Source organism: Leuciscus leuciscus (genome assembly GCF_965113295.1).
Source record: "Leuciscus leuciscus genome assembly, chromosome: 21".
NCBI lineage: Eukaryota > Metazoa > Chordata > Actinopteri > Cypriniformes > Leuciscidae > Leuciscus > Leuciscus leuciscus.
In genome coordinates this window covers 3,697,247-3,708,492 of record NC_138745.1, presented here as the reverse complement: position 1 = coordinate 3,708,492, position 11,246 = coordinate 3,697,247, and the positions used below count along the sequence as shown (strand labels likewise).

Genomic DNA, 11,246 nt, shown 5'->3' with positions numbered 1-11,246 from the left:
CGGAGTGATATTGATTACCTAGGCAACCGAGTGAGCCGGTACACACATGACGCAAGTGTATTTACCTGCCGCTGGTACACTGATTACAGTGGCTTCTGTTCTGTGTTTACTTTTTGCCGCATTACTAACCGGAGCAAAGTAAAATTCCGCAGCTGCTGAGAAACTAGTTCCTTTGGGATCATTGAGATGAAAGGTAAGTTTGATTTCTAACATTATTCTCTCAACGGACATTTGCATCGATAGTCTAGTGTTATAATTGATTTGCGTTTGGTGCACTGTGGAGTGGGTAAAACGGTTTTTAATGGCTGGCTAACATATACCATTGACTCGCGCTAGCCTAGCATCGGCTAACTATCCAAATATAAGGACTGGATAATTAAAAAAAAAAAAATATCTCCACTGATGAATAACAACCAGGCTGACTTAAAAATGAGGTCCGATGTCAAAAATCCCGAACCACCCCTTTAATAAAAATACCCTGCAACTGCACTTTTGATCTACTAAATTGATATATACTTAAAATCTGCTAAATTGGAACAAATAATTTTGTACTTAATGCACTTTAGTTTTCTAAAGATTTACTTGATTGTGCTAAAGTGGAGCTATTGCAAGAAAGTATACTTTTTTTTTAGGGTACACTTTAAATATCTTGCATGTAAAGACTGATATTATACAGAGATACTATTAGTGATTACTGATTATTATAAATTAAAACACATTTTAGGCTTAATAAGAAGAAATGTGCATTGTGCAATAAAGAAGTACTCCAAATAAAGTTGAATTATAATATTTACATTAGTAAGTCTCAGGTTATATGCCAGTCAAAATGTTTATGGGTTTGTACTATACTTAGTATGAAATAAATGTTTGTTTGTTTTTTCACTAAAGTGGATAACAGTGATTAGTACATTATTCGAAAATACCTTCTTTTGTGTTACACGAAAAAAAAGAAAGCCATTCCCCAGACAGAAACAAAGTGTCGGCCCAGATCCGGGCCACATCTGGTAAATGCGGATTCAACGCGTGTCAGATGTGGGCCGGATTTGTGCCGACACTATGTTGCATTCTGGGTCAAAATCAGATTGAGAACGACATGAGAACATAATGACAGAAATGTCATTTTTGAAATGAAAGCTTGTTTCTTTAGAGACCCAGCTCACCTGTCTGCCGGAGAACACGAAGACCAGCGCGGCTCCAGCTGCCGTGAGGCCCCAGGTGAACAGGGTCCCCAGCAGGGCCTGAACCACAGGACTGAAGCCTGGAAGCATGACGCCTGTGCAAACGAAAAACAGACAAGAGACGATGCAGATGTAGTTTATTCGTCACACAGTTGGGTGTGAACCAAATCCTGTTTATCCAGGATTCCTGTAAGCACTGGAGATTAAAACAAGCCCTAACTCTAACTATTCGCATGTAGAATTAACGTTAACTTAATGACATATAACTACAATAAATATGGTAACACTTTATTTTAGTGTCCTTGTTATGCATGTTACATGTAGTACTAACTACAAAATAAATTATGCATAATTGCATGCAACTAACCCTAAACCAAACCTAACCTTATACTATGTACATTACACATATTACTCAGCACTGAATGTATAATTACACTGTAACACGGACCTCTTAAAATAAAGTGTAAGCAATTCAATATATCTAGACTAGTGTCAGGTGTGTAAACAGAGTATTTCTGAGTGAGTATAGCACCTGTCATTATGCTCAAATCAACACCAAAGCATCGGAACAAACTGATATTTTATTTGATAACTGTTAAAACAACTATTAAACAATCTAGTGATATGATAAAGTGAATGCAGTGCCGAATAAAGTTTATCTGCTACAGACTATCGTGAACTTCTGCTGCATTTAAACATTCAAACATTTAAACATTTCAAAAACAGAAAGTAAACGCAGCTATAGACGATTTTTGTCTCGTTTTCATTCATTCTTTGACATTTTTACCTCAGCATAGAGTATTTGTTATTGAATAGTACTTACTGTTTACAGGCACCAACTGAGCCTCTTCACTTCCTGCTTCCCTGTACACGTGTCTGTGTTACGGCGTAAGCCCCGCCCCCCTCGAGCTCCTATTGGGTAAATCACACGCTACGGAGTTTTTTAAGTGGCCACGTCAGCTGCGTTCTAACCTGGTTCCAACAGGTCATCGGATGGAGTTTGCATAGGCAGAGACAGTTATGAGACAGCTGGTCATTTATTTAGACACTGCCCTTATGTGTTTTTTTTTGTGTGTTTTTTTGGCAAAATGTACTTGACTAATTGTTTGAAATGTTGATGAAAATTTGTGGAAATGTAATTTAACATTCCTAAATGCAAGTTTTTTGCATTTAAAAAGTGATGCATTATATTGAGTCAATATTGCCCTCGAAGAAACAAAAAGCTATTCGAATTTTACAAGCATGTTCACTCTTTAAAGTATTCCTATAATACTGTTTATACCCACAGCTAAAATGCTCCCCCTAGCATTTGAAATGTATTGTATTGTATTCTATCTCTATTGTTTCTATCTTTATCTCTATCTCTGACCTAAGTTTGCATAGGTTAATCATTTGTACAGGTGTAAGCTCGTGGATAAAATTCTTCAGTTGCTGTACCTTTGCCTCAGTGCAAGATTGTTCTGGAAGAATTTTGAAAATAATATTGGGAGAAAATGGTGTGTTAGCCTTTTGGAAAAATTAAGAAAAAAGCACTGAAAATATAATATCATGAACTTTTTTAATATTTATTTGAACATTCATTTTACAGTGTGAAACAACAAAATTAGAACATAACAATAAGTATTAAGAATAACAAAAATATAAAGAAAAACCATTCGCAAACACCATAGCAGAACAAAAACAGAACTACAGTAAAATAAACGAGAATGGGGGAAAAAAGAGGGTATTACTTAAATTAAAAGAAATTAAAACATTAATTAAGGTTAAAAAATCATAAAGAACTTGTAATTTACTTCTTATGATGACGTCACTTGCTGTATGAAGTCTATATACAGAAAAGTGAATTAAATTAACTATTAAAAATTGAGTATCATGTGCTCTGATATTTTCATGTTGCGAGTTCGAGTTTGAACCCCTTTCAAAACATTTTTCAATCCCTTCAATGATAAAATTATAAAATGTATATTCCAGCATAATCAATCTCTTCTTACTACGCTTTTATCTTTTCATTTTTGTCATGTGTGTGCTTTAATTATTAGTCCCTTTATATTTGCTTGTATTACTCTCCTTTTATCTTCCATCTCTGTTCTCGTTTATTTGATCCAATTTTCTTTCTTGATAACGACTGGCTTTCTTAGAAAAGCACTGGTTATGTCTCCTTTTATCCTTTTATGGTGAGCAGATTTTTGTTTTTTTCATGACAATGTGATTCATTTGCCATATGAACTCATGCTGATCTTTTAGAAGGTCTGTGAAATAGGGTTTGAAGTCTTTTGAAATATTAAAATGACAGAGCATGAACTGTGTTTTTTTTTTTATTGTGACACAATACTTTGAATACATTATACTAGATTCCTCTATAGTTGAAATGGTCGAATTGTTGTGGCTTTTCAGGAGCTCATAAACAAATTTGTCAAACTCAAGGTAAAATGCAAGATGGCAAATAAAGCATCATTTTACAGGAGATTCACTACGGCAAAGTGCATTTGAGTGTTCGTAATCCAGAGCCATGATAAACCATTAGAAATGAGATCAAAGAAGAGAGATGAAAGATAAACGGGGAGTGATTTCAGTATCACTGAAAAACAGAAATAATGGAGATAATTAAAGAACACATTTCGACTTTAAAATACTGCTTTTATTTGTAGGTATGAATTACCATTCACTTAAAGGATTAGTTCACCCCAAAAATGAAAATTTCCTAATAATTTACTCACCCCAATGCCATCCAAGATATCCATGTCTTTCTTTCCTCAGTGGGAGAGAAATTATGTTTTTGGAGGAAAACATTTCTGGATTTTTCTTCTGACAATGGACTTCATTGGTCACCATCGTTTTTAAGTCCAAATCAATGCAGTTTCAAAAGTCTTTGAAGTGTTTAAACGGGCTGTACGCGATCACAGCTGAAGAAGAGGTTGTTATCTAGCGAAACGATAGGTCATTTAAAATATATATATATATAATTTATAGACTTTTTACCTTCAATAGTTGGGATTGAGCTGATCAACAAACGGACAGGGAACTACGTCATCAGGTTGAAAGGTCACGCCGGCGCCGGCAGAAGTACCGCCCCACTGTTTACAATGCAACCGTACGTAGGAGGATAGTTCAAATAGTATTGTTTGCTATTATATATATATAGTAATAGTATTCAGTGAATATGAATATTAATAGTATATGAATAATATTCTGATGAATATGAATAGTAGTTCAAATAGTATTGCCGGCGCGACCTTTCAACGTGATGACTATAGTAACAAAAACTATAGTTCACCCTGTCTGTTTGTTGATCAGCTCAATCCCAACTATTGAAGGTAAAAAGTCTATAAATTATAATTTTTTGTGTGAAAATGACCTATCGTTTCACTAGATAACAACCTCTTCTTCAGCTGTGATCGCGTACAGCCCGTTTAAACACTTCAAGGACTTTTGAAACTGCATTGATTTGGACTTAAAAACGATGGTAACCAATGAAGTCCATTGTTAGAAGAAAAATCCAGAAATGTTTTCCTCAAAAAACATAATTTCTCTCCTACTGAGGAAAGAAAGACATGGATATCTTGGATGGCATTGGGGTGAGTAAATTATTAGGAAATTTTCATTTTGGGGTGAACTAATCCTTTAACGAGATAGTTCACCCAAAAATGAAAATTATCCCATAATTTCCTCTCCCTCAAGCCATGTGTTTAAGACCTTCTTCTTTCAGCCAAACACAATCAGAGTTATATTACTGTAATATAAAATACTATAATCGGCACGACTCCAGGGGTTAATAAAGGTCTTCTGAAGCGAAGCCATGCGTTTTTGTAAGAGAAATATCCATATTTATAACTTTACAATCACTGGCTTCCGGTAACGGAAGTACGGGAGTCTAGTTCCGGGTGGAAAAGTGACCTCTGACCCGACGCATGACCTCTCTGACCCGACACATGATGTATTGATGAATGCAGAAGCACAGAGAATAGAGCAAAACAAAACACCGGTCAGGAATTATAAGTCTAAAAGAAGAGTTTTTAAGGAGAAATGTGGGAGGAGCTTGAGTTTGTTGTTTGAGCCTCGAGAGGCGTCAACTCTCACCTGAGCTTACGCTACACATTTTTTACATTTACATTTATTCATTTAGCTGACGCTTTTATACAAAGCGACTTACAATTGCTATATATGTCAGAGGTCGCACGCCTCTGGAGCAACTAGGGGTTAAGTGTCTTGCTCAGGGACACATTGGTGTCTCACAGTGGATTCAAACCCGGGTCTCTCACACCAAAGGCATGTGTCTTATCCACTGCGCCACCACCACCCCTTCATCCTGCATCATGTGTCAGGTCAGAGGTCATGCGTCAGGTCAGAGGTCACTCTTCTGCCGGAACTATAGCTTTCAGCCGTTACAGCCAGTGATAACAGTTTATAAAGTTATAAATATGGATATTTTTCTTACAAAAACATGTGGCTTCACCTCAGAAGGTCTTTATTATCCCCTGGAATCGTATGGATTACTGTTATGATGGATGGATGCGCTTTTTTGGGCTTCAAAATCTAAGGTACTATTCAGTCCCATTATAAAGTTTGGACATTTTTTTATATAACTCTGATTGTGTTCGGCTGAAAGAAGAAAGTCATATACACCTAGGATGGCTTAAGGGTATTTAAATGATTCATTTTTGGGTGAATTTACCCTTTCATGCTAAGCTCATATTGAGTATATAATCATTGTACAATCTCTGCCCTTTTTATGTTATAATACAGTATATCTACATGCATAAGAGACTCATTAAGCTCGGAGTGAGTGCAACACTCACAATTAACCATTTCCTGAACTATGCTATAATTTGATAACTGTTAAAACAATCTATCAAGTGATATTAAAAAGCAAATGCAGTGTTATTTAATAAGACTATCATGCTGTATTTAAATACCAAATTTTTTAACAAATCCATTTCATTCATTCATTTTTACTACATATAACAAAATGCTGGGTTGTTTCAACCCATGTTTGAGTCAAATATGGACAAACCCAACCGTTGGTTTAATTTTTTTTTATTACATTTCAAACCCAACGGTTGGGTTTGTACATATTTGACCCAAACATGGGTCGAAACAACCCAGCATTTTGTTGAATGTACCTCAGCATACACTGTTTTACTAATTAAAGAACACACACACAGCAAAAGCATACAAGACAAAGGAATAAAGATGAGAGACACAGATGAGATCAGGAACATGCATTAAATGCTTTTGAATGAAAAGTTTCAGAATATCTCCAATCACATCCTGGTTCTTCTTTACAATTCTTAGAAACTACATGGTATTTGTAAAACCGGTATGTTCCTAGTTAAGAGATACAAGAAAACTCAAGCCCAGAACAGTGAAACCAAACGCTGGCCATGTAGATTTATTGGAGAGGACTGGATACCTGTCTTCAGCAACACAAAGTCACTTGAGGCCCCTTAAACCTCGACATAAGCTCAGCATGCCAATGGAAACTTCCAAAATTGTAGGAATGATTCATGGAATTGGGAGTAGAATGACCTCCAAAACAATTAGCATATTGCATAATCTCTACTAAAAGCGTGCTTGTGGTCAGTGAGGTGAGTATATGAGCCTAATCATTACCTCCCTCAGTTACTGTTTCCCCGCATTTCTTGGGAAGTTCACTGGCATTCCAACAATGCGTGTCAGAAGAGGAACAGGACTAAGGTGATCGCTCATTACTCTTGCCCTTTTATCTGCAAGCGCTTCCACCCACCGAGGCCTTGTGCGCGTGATAGATGATACACTGACCAACAAACAAAGACAATCAGCCAGAAATATAAACAGTGAAGGGGGGAAACGCAGCATATTCAAACAAGCAGAGGGAGACAGGCCAGATTCATCACTCATCCGATGGGGACGTATTTGTGAAGTGGGTGGCCCGGAGGAGAAGTTGGGGGTTGATGGGCTCAGATTGACCCCCCACTGAACTGCGAGGAAAGGGAGGAAACATAGGGGTGGAGTGACGGAGGAAAACGAGAGGGAGTGAACAAGGGAGTGTGAAAGAAAGAGCCTGGATGGACCTTCTGACAAGAGTGTTTAGTTATGAAAACAAAAGTATTGTAACAGATGGCACCCTGGAAACCTCATAACAGCGGATTGGAACGAGCCGGCGCAGCTTATCGGAGTCGACAGATGACTTAGACACACACACACACACACACTTTGGGATATATAAGATCTCCACAGGAGGGTCTGACACCAACTAGAGTTTGGAGATATTTCAACAAATTTGAACCAGTTCTTTGGGGTGAAATGTGTTTCACCTCTGAAATTTCTTCAAGATCAGTTCTGAAGATGGGAAAGTAAGCCTTCAAGGACAAGGTGGAGATCAAGAACTAATCCTGGTTCTTGTAATACGTTTGAATTACAAGGACTACAAGACCAGAAATGGAAACGGCAGTGCCTTTGGGAATGTTTTACGACAACGTGTCGGTTCTGGGTGCCGCGATAAACAACGTCTACATCCAGCAGGACTTCGAGGCTATGTCTATGTTCAGCGTCACCATGGCCGTGATGTACCTGGCTGTTTGCATTGTGGGATTGGCCGGGAACTCACTGGTTATAATCACCATCCTAAAGCTGGACAAAATGTCTTCGGCGACCACCGTCTACATTTTCAACTTGGCTTTGGCTGATGGACTTTTCATGGTAGGACTCCCGTTTATCGCTATCCAAAACTTCCAAGACCGGTGGATCTTCGGAGATGCCGTTTGCAAGCTGGTTATGGTTTTAGACGGCATTAATCAATTCACAAGCGTGTTCTGCCTGACGGTAATGAGCGTTGACCGTTACATGGCGCTGGTAGACCCGATGCGATTCGCTCGTTGGCGGACGCCACGACGGGCGAAGATCATCGCTGCATTAATGTGGTTTATCTCTCTATTTTCCGTGCTTCCGATGGCTATTAACTTTTCTGCTGACTACGGTTTGTGCACCGTTGACCCTCATGTCGCATCTGACACCTGGTGGTTGACCTTTCTTAGCTACACGTTTGCATTGGGCTTTGCTTTGCCCTTCACCGTGATGATTGTGTTTTACACGGCACTGTTAGTGACTCTGAGAAACGCCAGAACGCAAACGTCTTCTTCGCCGGAGAGTCACAGGCTGGAGAAACAGGTTACTAAGATGGTGGTGGCGGTTGTTTTGGTGTTTGGCGTTTGCTGGCTGCCGTTCTACGTCTTCAACTTTTGCTCTCTGCACCAAACGAATCTGGCGCTGGATTTCACTCGTGGCTTTGAGTTTGTGGTGCTGCTGTCGTATTCGTGGAGCTGCGCCAATCCAATCCTGTACGCATGTCTGTCGGAAACTTTTCGAAGGCATTTCCACGCCCTCCTCTGTCCCCATAAGAGCTCGCCGACACACTGTGACCGAGACACCGAAGGCTACATCCTGCGCGACACCAACGCGCAAGGCGTGTTAGTTTAGTGCGTCTGCGTTTTAAAGTCTCCCTGTGGTGAAAATCCAGCTTTTAATGTTGTTTATATGTCTATGTGGTGTTTTTAATATGCTTTAAGACAAACCATGTGGAAACTCATAAGTCAACACCATTGCTGAGTATTTTCTCTTTAAAACTGCAGTGAAACAAAGACAGTCTCAAAAACGCGGTGTTTCTGACGTCACAAACTACCTTGAAACCAATCACGTCAACCTGTCATTAACTGCGAACTAGCAGGGGAGTTTCCAGAGATGCCAGGATATTTTTCTGTTGATATGAAAAATCGGGTAGATTTAGCAATATAGCGGGTGTATGATGTGTATTACGACGTTATGATAAACTATATGCCCTTCTCCACTGACGTTCTGTTTTATTCAAAGCGTTTCTGATTATTGTAGGCAGAATGAGATGGCAAACGGGAACATAGTTTGTGTAACTTAACTGAGAACTGATAAGAATGTAAAATGTGTACCTTGAAATGCAATGTAAGTCGCTTTGGATAAAAGCGTCTGCCAAATGCATAAATGTAAACATTAGCAACACATTATTAGCTGTCTAATAACATAGTCAAACAAATGGCTAATCACATTAATTACCGTTATGTGTCCGACGTTGTAAAGAGCGATAGCATTGTGCAGAGTTTACCTCAGTAAGTTGGCCGAGTGAATCTCTGAGTGGAGGCGGGGCTAATTAGCATATTCATGGATCGGCGTATATTAAATGAAGCAAGGGTGTAGAGTTGCATTCCAGCTATCTTAAGGTAGGCTATGAAGATTTTTTTAAACAGTAAAAAACTTTAAATATGTAATTTTGCTGATCAAAGATGAGTTTTAAGGGATAAAATGATCGACTACAGGGGGACTTTAAATATGTTGCAATACATTCCAACATAAATCCAACATGTTGACTTTGTAAACAGACAATCCTTAATTGCTTTCTGCGCCACATTTGTGTAGTGCAGTTTAAAGTATGAGCCTGTGAGATCGCCTTTCTGTGCTATACATGAGCAGACTGAGGCATGATAAGTGGAAGCACAAAAGCAAAGTTGACGTGGTTGGTTTCCATGCAGAGGAATGGCCGTGTTGTAAGGACGATTATGCCATTTCTGCCCTCCTGTACAAGTGCTGTCAAATTGATTGTGGTTTTCTGGATGATGTCATGGTTGCCATGACATCCAGCTTGGACCAAATATTTGAGGATTTTTGTGTGACTGTTGCTAAATAACACATGAATAAGGAATGTGTTTGTGAATTTGTTTGAAAACAGTTGATATATTGATGCTAATAGCCAACACTGCCAAGTGACCATATTGCTAAAATAAATGTAATTATTAATAACACATGGCCATGCATATACATGCATACATACATACATACATACACAGGGTAATGTTTTATTATTTTTATTTTTATATATGTTTTGTTACCATTTTTGGAAATATTTGTTTAAAAATGTTTTTTGTTTGACCAAGAAACCAAAAGCAATTATTCTTTTTTTAACTTTTTAATAATATATTCTGAATGTATTGTAATATATTATGAATATTATAAAGCAGTAATTTACCCTTGTTTTATCACAATATGTTATGTTTATGCTTTTATGCCAGTATTTTACTTTTTTGCATGTATAGAATATTTGCATATAATCATTCTCCAGAACATGTTTCTTTTTATCTTCCTGTCTACATATGTAAATTATCATTGTTCATAAACATTAAAATGTGCAGCTAATGACAGAGTGTGTAATTCTCTTTGTTCATGTAAGGATAGACAGCATTATTTAAACATTTATGAATCTCTGAAAAATCTTTTCTGTGTGTGTGTGTGTGTGTGTGCGTGTGTGTGTGTGTGTGTGTGTGTGTGTGTGTGTGTGTGTGTGTGTGTGTGTGTGTGTGTGTGCGCGTGTGTGTGTGTGTGTGTGTGTGTGTGTGTGTGTGTGTTTAAGTCGTCAAAGGAGCAAGTTTTCAGATTAAACTTTAAAGAGAAACAAACGTGCATTCAATTCGTGCCGTTTCTGCTTTGAAATATATAACCGCTTGGATTTTGCAGAGAAAAATTAATCGTTCATACAAGTTTGACTGAGATTGGTATTAATATCTTGACAGAGTTGAGGGCTTTGAGTTGAACGCACTGAGAAATGCGTTGAGAAAACGACTCACAACACTTCTTTGGCTCACATCTGTTATAAACGTGTTGTTTTTGCAGCAGTTTTATAGGCAGCCAAGGTGCAATGCAAGCCTATAACATACCTTTCCTTATGCATATGCCTAAAGCAGAATCTGGAAGCATAAGACTTTAATCATCAAAATAAGGGGATGACCACACACATGCACAAAATGTACTCGCACTCATTCTTGTCCATCATCATGTGAAAAAAAAAAAAAACTAAAATGCATGAGACAGACTTGGTGGGAGACAGTACGCTTAGATTAGAACACTTAAAATGCTTCATTCCCATGTACAAATGTAGGAAAATAGTATCCCATGACTCCATGATGAATATGTTTTCCTAACGATTGTCAAAAATGTATACCTCTGACATAGAACAGATGGAATCTAAGCTTATCAAATCTTCCAAAATAAAATGATTTAGATACTAAATTA

General features: G+C 37.9%; 2 protein-coding genes across 3 annotated transcripts in view; one reads left to right on the top strand and one right to left on the bottom strand.

The window, feature by feature from the left end:
* The window catches only part of slc39a11 (solute carrier family 39, member 11), a 163,831-nt gene extending 161,761 nt beyond the window's left edge, over nucleotides 1-2,070 (bottom strand). For both annotated transcript variants that reach the window (XM_082152173.1, XM_082152174.1), the window contains exons 1-2: nucleotides 2,002-2,070; nucleotides 1,161-1,273 (exon numbers count right to left, since the gene is read on the bottom strand). In XM_082152173.1, the coding sequence (XP_082008299.1) occupies nucleotides 1,161-1,268 (108 nt within the window). In that variant the 5' untranslated portion in view covers nucleotides 1,269-1,273; nucleotides 2,002-2,070. The remainder of the gene's footprint in view (nucleotides 1-1,160; nucleotides 1,274-2,001) is intronic.
* Nucleotides 2,071-6,879: 4,809 nt separating this feature from the next.
* LOC309484797 (somatostatin receptor type 2) lies at nucleotides 6,880-10,479 on the top strand. The gene has a single exon (XM_082151179.1). The coding sequence runs from the start codon at nucleotides 7,596-7,598 to the stop codon at nucleotides 8,631-8,633; it is 1,038 nt and encodes a 345-aa protein (XP_082007305.1). The 5' UTR covers nucleotides 6,880-7,595; the 3' UTR covers nucleotides 8,634-10,479.
* The last annotated feature ends 767 nt before the right edge of the window (nucleotides 10,480-11,246 follow it).

Bases quoted from the DNA above. Each gene is read 5' to 3' on its own strand.
- LOC309484797 (XM_082151179.1), top strand. From the start codon at position 7,596: ATGGAAACGGCAGTGCCTTTGGGAATGTTTTACGACAACGTGTCGGTT.